This window comes from Leptonotus elevatus, chromosome 1 (assembly GCF_054856555.1).
Source record: "Leptonotus elevatus isolate MCC_2025b chromosome 1, RoL_Lele_1.0, whole genome shotgun sequence".
Classification (NCBI taxonomy): domain Eukaryota; kingdom Metazoa; phylum Chordata; class Actinopteri; order Syngnathiformes; family Syngnathidae; genus Leptonotus; species Leptonotus elevatus.
In genome coordinates this window covers 39,001,012-39,018,297 of record NC_141239.1, presented here as the reverse complement: position 1 = coordinate 39,018,297, position 17,286 = coordinate 39,001,012, and the positions used below count along the sequence as shown (strand labels likewise).

General features: G+C 40.1%; 1 protein-coding gene across 1 annotated transcript; it reads left to right on the top strand.

Annotated features, from left to right (window-relative positions):
* Positions 1 to 333: 333 nt before the first annotated feature.
* On the top strand, positions 334 to 13,116 carry LOC147182005 (WW domain-containing adapter protein with coiled-coil-like). Its single transcript, XM_086098182.1, has 13 exons — positions 334 to 645; positions 1,077 to 1,110; positions 1,408 to 1,597; positions 2,664 to 2,755; positions 3,719 to 3,828; positions 4,018 to 4,112; positions 5,401 to 5,649; positions 7,307 to 7,423; positions 8,986 to 9,134; positions 9,282 to 9,373; positions 9,471 to 9,642; positions 11,577 to 11,704; positions 11,778 to 13,116. The coding sequence occupies exons 1-13, from the start codon at positions 605 to 607 to the stop codon at positions 11,845 to 11,847; spliced, it is 1,539 nt and encodes a 512-aa protein (XP_085954308.1). The 5' UTR covers positions 334 to 604; the 3' UTR covers positions 11,848 to 13,116.
* Positions 13,117 to 17,286: the final 4,170 nt, after the last annotated feature.

Here is a 17,286-nt window from a genome sequence, read left to right as displayed (position 1 = left end):
GTACGATCAAATAAGGATCAATATCGAACAGGAAAACGAATATTATTAGGAATATATAATCATATTTGTATTATAATAACATACTATTTGTGTTGTCCTATTCTAACAACACCTTTAGAATTTTAACTTGCCTAAATGTGTCTTTATTTTTATTTTCTTCCCAGGCATACACTGCCAACATGTACTATTAAAATGTACAATCTTTTTCACGCTTTAATTTGCATCACTGACGTATTTTCTTAAATTCATTATGTCATATTTAACGCAATACTATTTTATTTTGATAGGACACAAACGGAACTTGGTCGAGCTAAACATTACTGTGGAATTCGTCTTCTGCTGCGTTCTGCTTTGCGACATCGACCGAGCCTAGCTTAACCGTGTCTATATTACAAATGATGCTCACAGGGTGGTTTTAACTCAACACCACCCGCTATGTCGCGCTGGTTGTCGGTGCGCTGCTTTTAGGTCTTTGTCCGGTTATATAAAGTGAATCTAGGAAGCTTCAGAAAAGAGAACCGAGAGCAGAGCAGGCAGACAGGAGGCCACGGTTTCCCCCCATCTCGCTAACACACACATACACGCACACATCACTCCGGCCTTGATGGTGATGTATGCAAGGAAACCAACAAGAGTCAGTGATGGGTAAATTAAGCACCAGCTTAAAGTTCTTGCACTAGATGCTTCGGATACATACCATTTGAATTTATGCAGTTAATCGCTGGCTGTACTGTGTTTCTGGGAGCGGTTAGCCCCTTGTGCTAAATGCTAGCAATTTGCAATCGGTTTACAGTTTCGGCAGTTTCCTGTAGCTTTATCGTTAGCTTAACATCGAGAGAGCTAAACTGTCTACATTTCGAAGCTTACGGCAACACATTAGATTTTAATAAAACAATGTCATGTGTTCGAATGATTTAGCAAGACCATTAAATAAACGACGCTCTTCTGAGTTAAGCTAATGTGGCTATCACACATTAGCTCATAAGGGATTCATATTTTCATTATTTCTTGATGAGTAATGATCTGTCTAAGGAGCGATTAGTACTTGGATAACATTATTTTTCCTGTCTACTCAGGTGCACCGACAGAAGGGATTCCCAGTCCTATCAGGTATGGTTAAGACAGAAAACAAACAAACAAACAAACGTGCCTCCTTCAATGTGATGGCTAATCAAGACAACTTACTAATTACACGTGTTACACATAAATTGCTAGTTTTGTTGGTATATGGATACGATTGATCTCAGAAGTTTGTCAATATCAATATTTGTATTTTTGCGAACATCTTGCACAGGTGCACTTATATATGTACATCCATCCATTTTCTTAGCCGTTTGTCCATTCTTAAAATACCCAGTACACATCCAAATCCAACTAACAAATTTCTTCTATGTTTCTGCTTTCCAGACCCATAAATCTCAGCCAAAGAGTCAGACCGGCAGCCTTCACCGTTACGACAAGGTGCGTGAGAGCTCATCAGAGTCCACGCCCCCTTTTAAGATGCTGCGGCGCTCAGATGAAAGTCCCGTCAGCAAACATGGAGATGTCACAGGACATGGCAAGGCAAAAATCTCCCACACGCTTCGAGCTAAAAATGGTAAGCCAGCATATGGTAGTCATACACTTACTTGCTTCATCTTTAAATGTTTTTAGAAGCATTATTTGTGTATTTATTAGGAATGCACCAAATATTTTCAGGCAGATTACAAGTACACATAGTTAAATATTTGAGTACTTGATAAGAAGTACTGATAATTGATGTCTTGCAATTGTAATGAAATCGTGTATTTACTCAAATACTAATCAAAACCTATTTTATTTTTTACAAATCATGGCACAGGTTTCAGACAAATACTGCATAACACTTAATAGAGTAGCACCTTATCAGTGCTGAGATTTTAACGTCCAATTGCATATTTTTCTAACCGTCGTTTAACACATTTCAATTGAACGTAGCCAGTAATACATGGCATTTTAGTTCTAGAATAAAACTAGGATGACTGAAGTTGTACATTGCAACACAGGCTTTTACTTCTCTTTTCTCTGGCCTCTGTTTATAAAATGTTCGGGGCAGGAATCAAAGGATGTTCATTACCCGTTTCATTGTACAAGTCTGTGTGTCTGGGTTAATCTTTGTGATTACCTACAGTCGCCTTTGGGGGACCTCCACGGTGGAGAAGGTTCTGGCCTGGTGTACCACCGCAGTGCCCGGACCGCAACATATTAGTTTATTGGCCTAGCCTCACCCTCCTCCGCTGCGGCTTCATGCTAGAGTGTAGCTGATAGTTGAGCGGCTTTTATCATAATTTTTTTGCATAACATAATTGACCAAAATGGTTGTTGTAGTAACATGGCTCCACCCTGGAAGTTATATGCCAGGCTAGCGAAAATTGAGTCAGCATTGTGGGAACTTTTTTGTGAGAACAGAGGTACCGTATCAGCATCCCTAGTATTTGTTAGAAAAGGCTTTTCTTTGTGAATGGTTATTTTTTCCTTAAAAAAAAAAGGGGGGGGGGTAATTTATATACTGTGCAGTCCTTTTCTTGCATGTGAATAGGTATTTTTCTCCTTTAAAAAATCCTCTGTGTTGAGGTGCAACATACGGTACTGTTTGCAGTCCTTTTCTTGCATTTGCTCTTATGTTAAGAATGGCTTTGTTGCAGGGACCAGCGAATCTCCTCATGAGAATTCTCAAAACAACAGCTCTCACCATGGTGCCGACTCACATTCGGCTCAGAGCAAGCCTCCAGATCGAGTAAGATGATTCCAGACTTTCTCCTTAACCTAGCAACAACACTATATACAATATGCGATTAAAACTTGCGGACTACTTGTTATTCGTGATAAACATTACCATGATCAGTCTTCACATGAATATCACTTAATAATAATATTAATGGTTTGTAATAGTTCAACAAAACTGAAACTGATGCACTCTGAATGGCTCCAACTTTTGCACCACCTATAAGGTCTTAATTGTATCAAATATATGTACAAAACATTGTGTTCTGTCTTGGTTGAAACTGTCAGAAATATTAATTTAGCATGTTTCTTTTTGCGGTAGTCTTGTATTTTTTTTAGTTGTAGGTTTTGCTGCCTATAGTGAGACCCATCCAGCAAAATATGGCAACAAATGCACATGCTGTCAAATGAACACTTCTCTTGACAGTGTCGATGAAAAGTCAGCGGAGTCTTTTTAAATGTAATATTTAATAACCTCATGGCATGTGCATCACATATCTCTGACAACATTATTTATTGTCAATAGTATTCGGACACTTCTGGAGTCTGCTTTGAATGACAGTCCGCTTTTTAACTCGTGCACTGTGGAATTACCCTTTCACAGATTTTTCCCCCCCAATGTCTTTTTTTTCTTCAAAATGAAATAATAAACATTCCATAAAACTGTAGCTGATTTAAATATGTCCCCGTTAAACAGGCATTTAAACTTTAAATATCAGGAACAAAACACTTAAGAAAACAAAGTATTTTGTGTGGCTGTGCAGCTGGTTATTGTTATTGTCTATTGAGTGAAAATATATATTTTATCATCTTGGAAATAAATTATGAAATGTTTCCACATACCGCTTGCAATGTGCTCACGTACCCCTGGTTGGGAAATGCCGCATAATAATACACAACATAATATATAACATCCTTATTTAGACTTACTTGGCTCTAATAAGAGTGAAATCTAAATGCTCTGTTTTACGACCAGGACCCAGCAGATGACTGGACAGAACACATCAGCTCTTCTGGGAAAAAGTACTACTACAACTGTAGAACAGAAGTCTCTCAGTGGGAGAAACCCAAGGACCTGTTGGAAAGGCAAGCCATCTTACATGAAATTATAACATGGGGAATGGGGTACAACATGTTAAACCAAGAACTGTATTCCCTGCAGTTAGTATGTGACAAAAGCAATAGGTGCACCACTTGAATTGACGTGTGTTTGTGCCTGATGTCAGAACACATTGTTTCTTACACTTAGTAGCTGCTATCTTGCATCTGTTCCAGAGAGCAACGGCAGAAAGACCCAGCCAAGTTGGCGGCAAACAGTTTCCCCAGGGATATGGACTACAGACAAGAGGCCTTGCAGGACAAAGTTACAAGTAAGACACAAGCTGAGTCGTGTTGACAACTTGCCACTTATATCTTCACATATGTGTGTGTGTGTGTGTGTGTGTGTGTATATATATATATATATATATATATATATATATATATATATATATATATATATATATATATATATATATATATATATATATATATATATATATATATATATATATAATTGGATTCTGATCAAACAAGCGTTGCCATATTTGTAATGTTTTATTTTTCCCAATGGAAAAAATAATTCTAATGCAGGCATGCATGAAGTCCAGTGGAGGGATCACGAATATGGTGCTCGCAGGCACCAGGTAGACCCCAAGGACCACACCTCTTGTTCTAAAAATAGCTCAGCAGTGAAGTGATCATTTGAAGTTGTTAATTGCAGAGATTTAAAGATATAAAGTTTACAATGGCCTCATTGACCTCCAAAAATACCCCTGAACTGAAATTATGAATAAATATAATCAGTATCTCGTTCAGTTTTCTTGTTTGAAATGATATTGAACTTTTTACTTTTGATACTTTTTCTATACTACTGTTTATGTGCGTTGGAACTTGGAATAATCCCTTGTGTGTTCTTTCAGCTAAACAGGTGAAAGGAAGCTCGCGTTTACAAGTTGTTGAAAATATCTTGCATTAGGCCACACTAGTTCTGATAATATACGTCACAGGGCACTGTTTACAGTCTGAGAGGACATCAACATTTTGGAGTTGTTTCATCAATGGTCTCTTTTCGATCCGCACTAAATTGTCCAGTCAGTCAGGCTGAAGTCTGCTAGAGAAAAATACATCTTTGTGCTGTTCCGCTTCAGTTCACCAGTGCCCAAAGGAGACAACTGTGAGCGCTCAGCCTATTTGCATACAAATTACGCCGATATGATGCAACTGAGCTTTGAATGAACCGTCATAACTGCTAAGTGCCATGTGTTGATGAACCCAATGGCATTCAGTCATTAAAACACATTCAGAGATAGGAGTGATGGTACTGATGGATCATCTAAGCCATTATACATACAGTGGGAATAAAAAGTCTGTCTATGCAGCCACATTTTGTGATTTATTGCACAAAAGCTTCAGGCTTTTTATTTGAACGCAAAAACAAATAAATAAAATAAATTGAACAGTCAAACTTCACTTGTGGTTTATCAGAAGTGCTTTAAAGGATGACAATTGTGTGCTGAGTGCTGACTCCCATTTAACTTGAATTGAAATGTGACTGACCACAGAAATGCTCCTGCATGAGCGTCTCACAAGTGAGCATGTTTGTTCTTGTCTTCACAGAGAACACTTCAGGGGACCAATCCAATGCATCCATGTCCTCGTCCTCTCAGACCCTAAATCCATCTTCCACCACATCTACCACATCCTCGTCCTCCTCTTCTTCCTCTACCGGGCAGTTAAGTCAAAGTGGCCAGTCCTCATCACCGGCACTGCTTCAAGACCCAGCCCTCCTGCGCCAGCTCTTGCCTGCACTTCAAGCTACTCTGCAGATGAACAACGGCGGGATGGACATGGCCAAGCTCAATGAGGGTGAGAATGCCAAATGGACTGTGCCTAACCTTTCACATTTTCATTTGCGGGTGTCTTCTTTCCGCCATTAGGATCTTACTTATCTTCAGGCAGTCCTTCAGGCATTGTGAAAGATGGTGTCAGCGTTGTGTTATTACTCACACTCTGACTTAGGCGCGATAATTGATCAATTTTACCGACTTGGGGTGAATTTAACATTTTCTTCCAAAGTTGTCCTCACTGATGTGCACTGCTTGCACTAACAACATAGCTGTGACAGAGGTGCTAGTTTACAAAAGGACAGTGTTGACACGTGAGCAATTTTCACACTCTCTCGAACAACCATTAAAACTCGCAAAGAAACAGACAACACGAGTGTTCATTTTCTCATCGACTTCTGTATGACTTCAAACAGTCATGCTGGACATTTCTAAAGACATAGTGCTGATATATTTATACTTTGCAAAAGCATGTTGGAAACTTCTGACTCTTAGTATGTGCTTCCAAGCCACAAATATTTTGCTGAGACTTGAAGAACGCGATAGAGCAATAATATGGATGGAGATTTGCATTAGCCTGACCCTCTGAATTTGATGGATGAATTGCACAGATAAAATAATTGCATGAAGCATTACAACATGGACCATTAAATAATTGTTTTACACAAATTGAATTGTCATTTAAGGAATTATTATTATTTTTGGGTGAGCGATTCAATTCAGAATCAATTTTCGATTAAGAACGATTTTTGATTCAAAATGATTTGATTGACAATTATTTTTGTTTCAACTTATAGATGTTCAAGGAATCGTAATGATCTCCAGTCTGACTCGATAATGCTAACTAGTGCGCTACTCGCGGCACTTTTATCACTCAAAAGAACGGATCCACGCTGAAAAAATACATATTTTATTGGAATAACTTGATTGTAACTTTTTCCTTCTCCTCTCTAATGTGGCTACAACTTAACAGTGTATCAGACCGCGTGGAACCACAATGCCCCTAAGTGGCCAAATCGAGTACAACATGAACAGCACTCAGAATAAAGGCACACACAAACAAAGGGAAGACGGTATAAAATAATTTAAATGAAATCGATTTTGCGACATTTAAAATTGATTCTGAATCGTACTAAATGAGAATTGATTTTTTTGGCACACCTCTACTCTATACTATACTGGGTTGGTGTTACGTCACTCAACAACAACAACTTACTGAGCGAAGCAGTTTGACGGCCAATTTCGTCATGTTAATTTATTAATGATTGTGTTATTCCCGTAAGAATAATTGCTATTATCACATTATCTAGGGGGGGGACATTATTTCTGTTGAAGTTAATTGGGGGTGGGGGGTGATGTCAAGAGAAATAAAGCAAATCCCAGAAAGGAGAGGAAAAGCTTGTTTTATAGTGATGTTATTAGTTGTTTTTCTCCAAGTAAAGGAGATTTGTTTTAATGGGTGACTACACACCGGTGTTCGTAACGAGGGTGTGCCAAGCAAACAGACATAAGTTGAATTTATAATAAATGACAGTAATTATTGGTGGTGACGTTTCTTTATTTCCACTTTTCTAACTTTGCCGTCCTTTGCGTTGCGCTCACATGTGTGTCGCTCACCTGTGTGTGTGTGTGTATGTGTATGTCTGCGTGTCGCTCACCTGCCCTCTTCCTCCCTCTAGTCTTGGCAGCTGCTGTCACCCAAGCTTCCTTGCGGTCTGTGCTTCATAAGATCCTCAATGCTGGACCCGCTTTCAACATCACTGCTCTGCTTTCAGCTGCTCAGCACGCCAACCAAGGTACGACCTCCTCACCATCTGCCGGTTGCCAACCCAAAACTTATTTCAAAGGTCCTGCTGTCCTTTACGCCCTTAACTTGATCAAAAACTCACCATGTTGTCATTAACTTTCAGACAAATACATTTCACATTTAAAGATGGTTAACTTTTTTGGAATGTCAGAGACGTGTTCATTTTCGTTATGTTTTAAAGCACATATTGGGACATCTTCTGTCACAACACCAAATAAAAACGTTCCAAAAAAGTATATGCAGTATCTGAAATAACGATCTTGTCTCAGTTTACCCACAAATGTACTTATCAGTGTGATATCCGGGTCAGTTCAACATAATGCTCTTTTTCAGTTGTATGAATGGCAACAAGATGAGACACAGCTCAGTTGTATCTTCTGCCATCTTGTGGCCAGTGAGTGCAAATGAAGGTGTTTGATAAGTGGAAGAGTATTTCATTGCTCTGCCTGTCACTATATGTTACTGCATAGATAGCTGAACAATGATACTGTACATTAGTTCAGTGGTTCTTAACCTTGTTGGAGATACCGAACGGCGTCCTATGCACATTCACCAAACACATTTTTATTGAAAAATAAACAGTTTTTTCCCCCTTTACTGGAGAACAAAATGAACAGGGAGAGTAGCCTTTTCATCGAATCTGGCTCTCTTCACATGCACTCGACTTAAAAAAAAAAAATATATATATATATATTATTGAGCGAGCAGGGATCTAACCCGCGCCCTCCGGTGCTTTAATACTTGAGCTAAAGTTCTGGGCTGGACAGTGAACACTAAGGAAGTGACATTCGTAAAATGCTGACCTACTTTTTTCTTAAAAAAAAAACAAACAAAAAAAACAACTTTTTAAAATATATAATAATAATAACACGCACACAAAACCAGCCTTTCTTCTTTTTTTTTCTACGCCTCTCACGATCGACTTGGGAGCAGCCCACGGTCTACCAAACCAAGGACGTGTCTGAGCAAAACAGGACATTTGATCACCCTATTTACAGACCACTTTAAAACAACCACTGCTGTTCTCTTAATTAAAATGGCAGCAGATACAACGAAAGCAGCAGAGACCCCAAAATTGAACCCTGTGGAACACCATACTGGCCCTTGTGGAGTGTGAATTCATATTACACATATTCGCCCGAGCTCTCTTTTTGCTCGACATAGTTAGTAGGGAAGGATTACAATAATATAGAAATTCCACAACGTACCATCACAACAGCCACAAGTCGACAACTGAGCGCACCAAATTCCCTGCAGCATGGATAGGGCAAGCAATGTAGCGTGATCACCTGCAGCCAATGATGGCCAAGCAGAGCGTATAATCACAAATCATTTGAGTCAGGCGTGTGTCTCGATGGCTGCCGAACCCTGGGGTTTGCTCGAACCCTGGTTAAGAACCACTGCATTAGTTAATTAATATACATTAGTAGATAAACATGTTTCTCTTACAATGAAGTGACGAGTATTCGTCCCTTTTTCATTTGAGTCACGACTATATGATTTCCTCATGCTCCATGAATGCATTACCCTCTACGTTGCTGACCTCTTCAGCGCCACACTCCAGTCAGTCCCCCGCATCGCTGACGTCGGACGCCTCGTCACCACGACCTTACGTGTCACCACGGAACGGCACACCGCAGAGCAACCAGAAAAACCCTTTGAGTGTTCACCCGAGCAGCATCGCGTCCTTGCAGACTAGGGTGAGAAAGCCTAATGATGCTTCCAAACTCATACTTCATCTTTAATCCACATAACCCCCTTCCCTATTAGTTGGGTGTATTTTCTCTATCTCCTGTGTGTGTGCGTGTCACATTTTCCCTGACCTGCAATCATTGTTGCTTCTGCAGGGCAATACATCTTCAGCTAAACAAGGCTCCGCCCCTCTGGCTCAGACCGCGGAGAAGCGTCCTGAAGATCCTAGGACACACCAGCAAAGAAGGTAGTTAGGAGGCAGTAGATGCTGAGTAATTGATCCCGGTGTTTTTGCCAAATACTGTGGAAGTTGAACTTTTTGCATGTTGCTCCATCATCTGCAGCCATGAGATTCTCTCCACGGGATCAAACACAGCTGGTGCAACGTTGTCCCACCCCAGCAGTCAAAGTCAATCTGATGTGCCCATGTCCTTCACCCCCTCCTTGGCAGCTTATTTCGATGAGAATCTCATCAAACATATCCAAGGATGGCCTTCAGAGAACACTGAGAAACAGGTACGGAGACAAGTCGACCTTTTTTTTCTGTCGGTTTCTGTTGTTAATGTGTAGAACAGACCTGGGCAAAAGTACAGGCCTTGTCTGGCTTGTCTACAATTTCTGTCGGGTACTCACAAGCTATACGAAGTAGCAATGTTACAAGTGTCCACCGTTTTGGGGAATTCTCTCTAAAACAGCGAATGAGCAAAGTTCAACTTCAAATGCCTCCAAAATCCAATACAAAAATGTCATTTTCTCTGGAAGCCAACCGTTCCAAGCAACCGGACTCCACGTTTTGACACGATAGCATCATTTGCCACATTGCTGTATGAAGTAAACAAAACAAAAAATGTGATTTCTGAAAACAATGCTGTTTATTTAAATGTTGACATAAGGTGCGTTTCCATTACCCCATAAGTTGTACAAAAGCAAGCTGGTAATGGAAACACATGAGTTTCGAAAAAACTCTCAAATATCGCAAAAACATTTTTACGCTCTCATGAGGTGGTTTTTGAGACGTGTCGAAATAGAAGTATTTCGCAAAAGTGTAATGGAAACACTTTTTGTGCATTGCCTGTCGCAATGTGACCCCCGCCCGGTCACGGAGGAAAGTAAGTGGGAAGTACGGGGGACGTGCTTTCGCACAAAGCGATTTAGCTCGAGAGCCAATATGCCGCCGTTCAATGCACGTTCCATATCGTTGGGAAATGGCCGTTACCCGGGCAACGAGCAACGTCGTCGTTGAAAACAATCCATCCATCCGCACCATAACGCGCGCACACACACAACACCAAATGGCCGAACCCGCCCGATGAGGGGAGAGAGATGTTTTTAAAATAATCTTAACTCAGGCGTCCGTCTTCTGTAAATATCATGAGCACCTCCTACAGAACTGCGAGAGATGGGACACTACGAGAATTGCGCCTCAGAAGCAAAACGCTCTTAAGTGGAAACACCGGCAAGTCGAAATTGTACTTACTTGAAATAATACAATATCGCTTTTGTTTTTGCAAAGGATGGAAACGCAGCTATATTTGGGTGCATGTCTCGAAAAAACTTTTTTTCTTTGAGGAACAGTTTTGCTCATCAATAACTTCATTTGAGCAAAATTGCACCTCAAAGGTTAATCACAGGAAACGGAAGCAAAGATTTGATTCAAAACGAACAAATACGACCGTGTAATGGGGGAGTTGTTGGGCTGCAGCTATAGAATATTTTACCACTTGACAGCGGTCATTTGTGATCGCCTTGCCCAACTTGACATTATCCACCCATGGAGGTCTGCTTGCAGTTCTTTCCAAACATACTTTGCGTGCATGGATTTTCCACATGGGCTCCTTCAAGTCAGTTTATGCTTTCGCCATGTCAACTGTGCGCCTTTTAAAGTGAATGAGAGGAGCCGCTTCTGTTGGCCGAGAAGCAAGTTGGCTGACCGTGTCTAAATGCACACGTCTGCCAAAGTGGGCAATGGAGGAGTGAGCAAAAATGCCCATAAGCGGATGCGAGAGGTTATTTATTGGTTGCAGAAGACGTTTGGCTGCAAGCTACTAATAAAAGGGTTCGCATGCTTTTGCACAATAAGTCTTGGTTTTTGTGAAAATAATGTAAATAGATCAAATTTTATGTTGTCCATTATTTGGAATGTGTGCTTTACAATTGGGGTTTAATGTATGTTTTATATGGTTGTTTGAGTTGAGCAGCTTTCAAGCAGCATTATATCATAGGCATCCATTTACGTCCTTCTTTGGTACTGAAATGTGCTCGCACTCCTGTATTATTATTTTTTTATTAGACTCCAACTATATTGCAATAATGAAATTTAATGAACTGCACGGCAGATTCTTGTCTGATCATCCCGGGCAAATGTTGGCGCAATGTTTTGTTTTGGTGATTATGAGAGATGAAACGATTGTCAGGCGGGTTCCCTCCAATAAACACCTTCTTTGTGCCAGGCGGCCCGGCTGCGTGAGGATATCCACAACATGGGCAGCCTGTACATGTCGGAGCTGTGCACGGAGATGAAAAACCTTCGCTCCCTGGTCAGAGTCAGTGAAATTCAGGCCACACTGCGGGAACAAAGGTGAGGCGAAGGATTATATGAATGGATGGCCACTGATTCTTAAACTGACTGTCCTGTCCATCCTTTGCCGCAGAATCCTGTTTCTGAGGCAGCAGAGCAAAGAGCTGGACAAGCTGAAGAACCAGAACTCTTACATGGTCTGATGGAAGCGATTGGGACGGATGGCTTGCAATGTCTATAAACAGCTGACCAGACGAGCGCAGCTGCTCTTGCCTGTTTATTGCCCCCGCAAGAGCAACTGAGAGAGGCTCTCAGACGGCAGCAGCTTTCCAAGGGTGACATTCATCATCCTGAACATGTCTGCCGGCCCCCCCATCCCCCTCCCCCCTGCCCAACCTACCATGCGAGTCGCTCTCATTGAAAGCTGAAACGATGTCTCACCAAGCTGGACACAGAGGACCTCAGGCTCTTTTCAAACGGCACCTTCTCGGATTTATTTTCAGGTGCGATTAGATGTGTTGTGGTAAGGAAAAGATTAGTTCTCTTCCGTTAAAAACACAAGTTTCGAATGGATCCACGGTCTTGTCGGTCACATCCGCCTTCCAAGCCGCTCACATTGACTTTGCTTAATATGTCCAATAAGTCATTCATCTAAAGTGTATGACTTCACTGGCGGTGATGTTACTATTGTTTTTTTTGCTTTCTTGGCATAATCACCATTCCATTCAACTTGCAGCTGATCCTCATGACATGAGAGGAGCCCGACGTTTCTAAAATTCAAGTGTTGTTATACTTCAGTAATGCCACTGCACTGGGAAGTCACAATAAGTTCTCTCCAGCCTCATGTTTGAAAGCCATTTGTGAGCATACGTTATTGGACCTAGGACAGCTGCTAGTATGACGAGGTCAATTTAATGTGATTGTTTGATCAGTTATGCTTTATGATTGAATTTTCCCCCCCATTAAATAACTCAAGCTTATGTGTTTCCCTCATCTCTGAATTGGGGAGAAATGTTTTCATTCCTTTTGTGCTGTGTAGCAAGTGAGTGTAAAATAGCTAAGTGACTGAATTAACAGTCATGTAAATTATTGATGATTAAGTTTGTGCTTGTCATACTGCAAAACCTAGTTGGAAATACATGATTATTTTTTTTGTATTTTATTGTTAAAATTTAAAATAGATTTTTCACTTTGTTATACTGCAGTGGCCATTGACCATTTTACTTCAACATTCAAATTTGGCTCGCAAGGCTTTGTAACTTTTTGTTTGTTTGTTTGAAATACATATAAAGTCTATGAACAACCCAGAGATCACATTGAACCCCCCCCCACACACACACACACACAATAAATTCAACTAGTTTATGTTGTGTTCACTTTTTCTCGATGGTTTGGGGTGACTGTAAGAGTCACTGTGTGGGGTGCAAGGGCTTTGTATTGTGTAAAATATGAGATTAAAGTATAATACCACACCTACTCTACCTATTCTTTGTCCACAAGGTGGTGACAACGAGCAGGTCTGTGTAGTGTGCTGCCATGAACGTTCTTAGCTCATAAAAATAAAAAAAAACACGCACTTGCTGTTTGTGTCATCAGTCGTGTATGGTGAATGTAACCTCCAAAAGCAGAATGGTGATGAATCTTAAGTGAAGCTGTCCAATGTCATTTTAACCCCAAAATCTGGTTGTGACTGTTGTGTGTTGAAGATAAATGATTACACAGATGCAGAAATGTTTGCGAGGTCTACATGTAAGTGGCCAAAAATTGCGGTCAACAGTTTTGTAAGTAGCTACTGTGACACTGACCATGGCCTTGTAGTCGGTGCACCTCAGCAGCTTTTTCCTGCTAGCACAGCTTACAGTGGGTCTGTGATCGAAACACACACACTTGATCAAATAGTTTTTGGAAAGGTGATACTTGAACCTAATTCAAGTTGGCGTAAACCTGACCTTTTACACCTCTGGTGCAGTGCCATAAATGTTTCGGGGGGAAAAAAGAAATTAACATGAAAACAATAATTGATGTTCTCTTGTTTGTCACACCCAATTGGAACTTATTTTATAATGTTGCAAAAAAAAAAAGTGTAAATGTGAAAACAGTATTGGCTGGGTCGTAATTGAAGCCTGGAATACAAATTACCAATACAGTAGAAAACTCTTCTTCTCTTCCTTCTCTAGCGCTATCCATTAATGTTAGCAGTTAGCTCCAGTGGCGTGTTGAACTCATTTGCTCCCAAAAATGTATAAATATGTTCTATTTTCAATGTTTTAAGTGTCCCAAAGACATATTTATAAGTTTTTTTATGCTAGAGCATACAGAAGGCTTTGATGCTACTTAACTTAACTCAACTGCAGAAAACAGTTGAAGCAATTGTAGTTATTACAAAAACGACCAGCAGTTGGCAGCAGAGTATAAGAGATCAACCATGATGCAAACAAGCTGATGACATTTTGCTATATTCTAATGCTAATTGCAAAACAGAAACAGACAAAAATACACTTTTTTTTCCTGATAAAAAAATACTTTCTTTTGGTAGGTTCCATGTTTTTAAAGCAATAGAACACAATATTCTGTGGTCCTTGCAAAATCAGTCAAAATCCAGTAAAACAGCTGGGAGCGAAGGAGGTTGCTTCAGTGAAAATGGCTTGGGGTGAATGAGTTAAGCACCAAACAAGAAAATCAAATTGGCTAAAATAAATGAATAAATAAAGTTTTTTAAAAAGACAAATGATTTAAAATACCACAATATTTTATGAAACTAAAAGTAGGCTACTTGGTATTGGTATTGACGATATTCGTAAAAGTATTTACCAAAATCTCAAGTATCGCACAGCTCTAGTCTGCACTTCATCATATGACGTCACTGCTTTGATGTGGGCCCGCATGCGTCACACACAGTACGTTCCAAGTAAGCCTCTATATATTCCTACAGTTTTTTACGATTGCTTAAGCACGAAATACAAAACAGGGCTGGGATTTAAAAAAAACACACACAATTAGCACAACCATGAACATGAGATGCAGAACATCTCACACGCATCATTTGTGTCAAAACTCTAAACATGTATATAAACCATCTTTTGTTACCATACGACATACACGCGTGTCATAAGGTTCAACACGGCGATGTTTAACTTTGCTTTGCTTTGTTCATCCTCACTTAGGAGAGATTTGCGGTGCTCTCTCCGCTCCAACTTTCCTCATTTCTGTCTTCAGCTTAATCACTCACATAAAAGAAAAACACAATTAAAAATCCAATCGGCTCCATTATGTGGTGTATGGTTCATCTTCGACCCCTTCACTTTAGGATTGGTCTGGCAAAGGCAATTAAAGGCTGCACTTGAAAATTGCTTACAAGATGATTTAAAAACCAGAAAATACCTTTGTTTAAATGATTTGTTTTGAATTTGTAGTCAATAGGGCTTTTTTAAAGGAGCTACAACAAAGGAACCTGTGTAAATAGTGCAATATTAAACTGTACAGATTTTTTTTTAATAACATTCTCATAACACCCAAAACCCAGTCCGGCCATTCCTATTGCACCACTGTGCCTCATTCAGAGCGACGTTGACTTGCTGGATTGATAACTAGCTGCAGCCTACATCTCAGTGCAGTGAGATTTCCTCAGCCTTTCCAGCAGCCCCAGGAAGCCGTCCATGCCTGACAACTGACATCTTTCTAAAATGATTAAGACATCTGCCTCAGGTGCCAAAAAACTTCATTGTACAACTGCTCGAAGCTTCTTGACATTGCATATACAATACTATATGGGCATGTGATATATATATATATATATATATATATATATATATATATATATATATATATATATATATATATATATATATATATATATATATATATATTAGGGGTGTGCCAAAAAATCGATTCTCATAAGAATCGCATTTCTCATTTGGTATTTCAATTTAACATTTAAATAAACATAACGAAATTGGCCGTCAAACTGCTTCGCTCAGTAAGTTGTTGTTGTTGAGTGACGTAACACCAACCCAGTATAGTATAGAGTAGGGGTGTGCCAAAAAAATTGATTCTCATTCAGTACGTTTCAGAATCAATTTTAAATGCCCCCAAATCGATTTTATTTAAATTATTTTGTACTGTCTTCCCTTTGTTTGTGTGTGCCTTTATTGAGAGCGCTGTTCATGTTGTACCCGATTTGGTCACTTCGGGGCAGTGTGGTTCCACGCGGTCTGATGCACTGTTAAGTTGTAGCCACATTAGAGAGAAGAAGGAAAAAGTCACGATCAAGTTATTCCAATAAAAGTTTTTTTTCTTTCAGCGTGCATCTGTTCTTTTGAGTGATAAAAGTGCCGCGAGTAGAGGACTAATTAGCATTAGCGAGTCAGACTGGAGTAGATCATTAAGATTCCTTGAACATCTTTAAATTGAAAAAAACCCCATTGTCAATCAAATCATTTTGAATCAAAAATCTTTCTTAATCAAAAATCACTTCTGAATCAAATCGCGCACACAAAAATCGGAATAGAATCGTGAGACATTCAAAGATTCCCACCCCTAATATATATATATGTGTGTGTGTGTGTGTGTGTGTGTGTGTGTGGGTGTGTGTGTGTGTGTGTGTGTGTGTGTGTGTGTGTGTGTGTGTGTGTGTGTGTGTGTGTGTACTCAAAACATAATACCTTTTCAATACCTACCAATAAAAATGGCGGAATGACGAATGGCTGCACTTTTTGTATTGTATAAGTGCAGATATTGTACAATGTATTTGCCACATCCATCCATCCATAGCACTTCAGCTCACCCATGACCCTAACTCTCATTAGGGTCACGTATGAGCTGGAGCCTTGAGCCCATACAGTACATACTGTATAAACAACCATTCAGAGTTTTCAATTAACCTACTGTCCATGTTTGTGGGAGGAAGGTGGCGAAAACCCACACAAACATGCGGAAAACATGCTAACTTCACAAGAGAGAACCAAAGCTGTGATTTGAACCTGTGGTCTCACAACTACGAGGTATGTGCGTTAACACACTGATGACCTTATTTGTCACATGCATTGTGGAGTTTGCTCTTTGCTTTGAACCCATCAGCAACCTATCAAAGATTCCTTGGTCAATGAAGCTAACTGGAATTTTGCGTTACAGTGGATAGAAAAATTCTACACAAACCATCTAAATGTCAGATATTTGCATTTGATATAGCCTACGCACCCGCCACCATTTTAAGTGCCTCTCCAAATTGTTTTAGATGAAGCCTGAAGGTTTTTTGGTAACACTGACTGGTTTTCGGAACTGTTTCTACCTCTGCCTCTTCGCCTCTTCGCCTCTTCGCCTCTTCGCCTCTTCGCCTCTTCGCCTCTTCGCCTCTTCGCCTCTTCGCCTCTTCGCCTCTTCGCCTCTTCGCCTCTTCGCCACCTCAAACCCATGACAGACCACAGCTCTAGCTGAAGAAAAGTAGCCCCAAACCGTGATGTTTCCAACATAAAGCTTTATTGTCTGTAAGGTGATGAACAGTGTCCTGTTTACTGCAATAACACATTTGATCCGTTTGGGAGTTTTCAAGTGTGTTTTTGCAAAGTTTTGAAACCAAGGTTGAACTTTCCATCATGCCACATGCAGCTTACAAGTGGGAGTAGCTGTTAAAACAGCTTTGGTGG

Excerpts from the sequence above, each read along its gene's own strand:
- LOC147182005 (XM_086098182.1), top strand. The coding sequence starts at position 605 with ATGGTGATGTATGCAAGGAAACCAACAAGAGTCAGTGATGG. Across the intron at positions 3,829-4,017 it reads CCCAAGGACCTGTTGGAAAG|AGAGCAACGGCAGAAAGACC; the intron begins GCAAGCCATCTT and ends CATCTGTTCCAG. Across the intron at positions 9,374-9,470 it reads AGGACACACCAGCAAAGAAG|CCATGAGATTCTCTCCACGG; the intron begins GTAGTTAGGAGG and ends CATCATCTGCAG.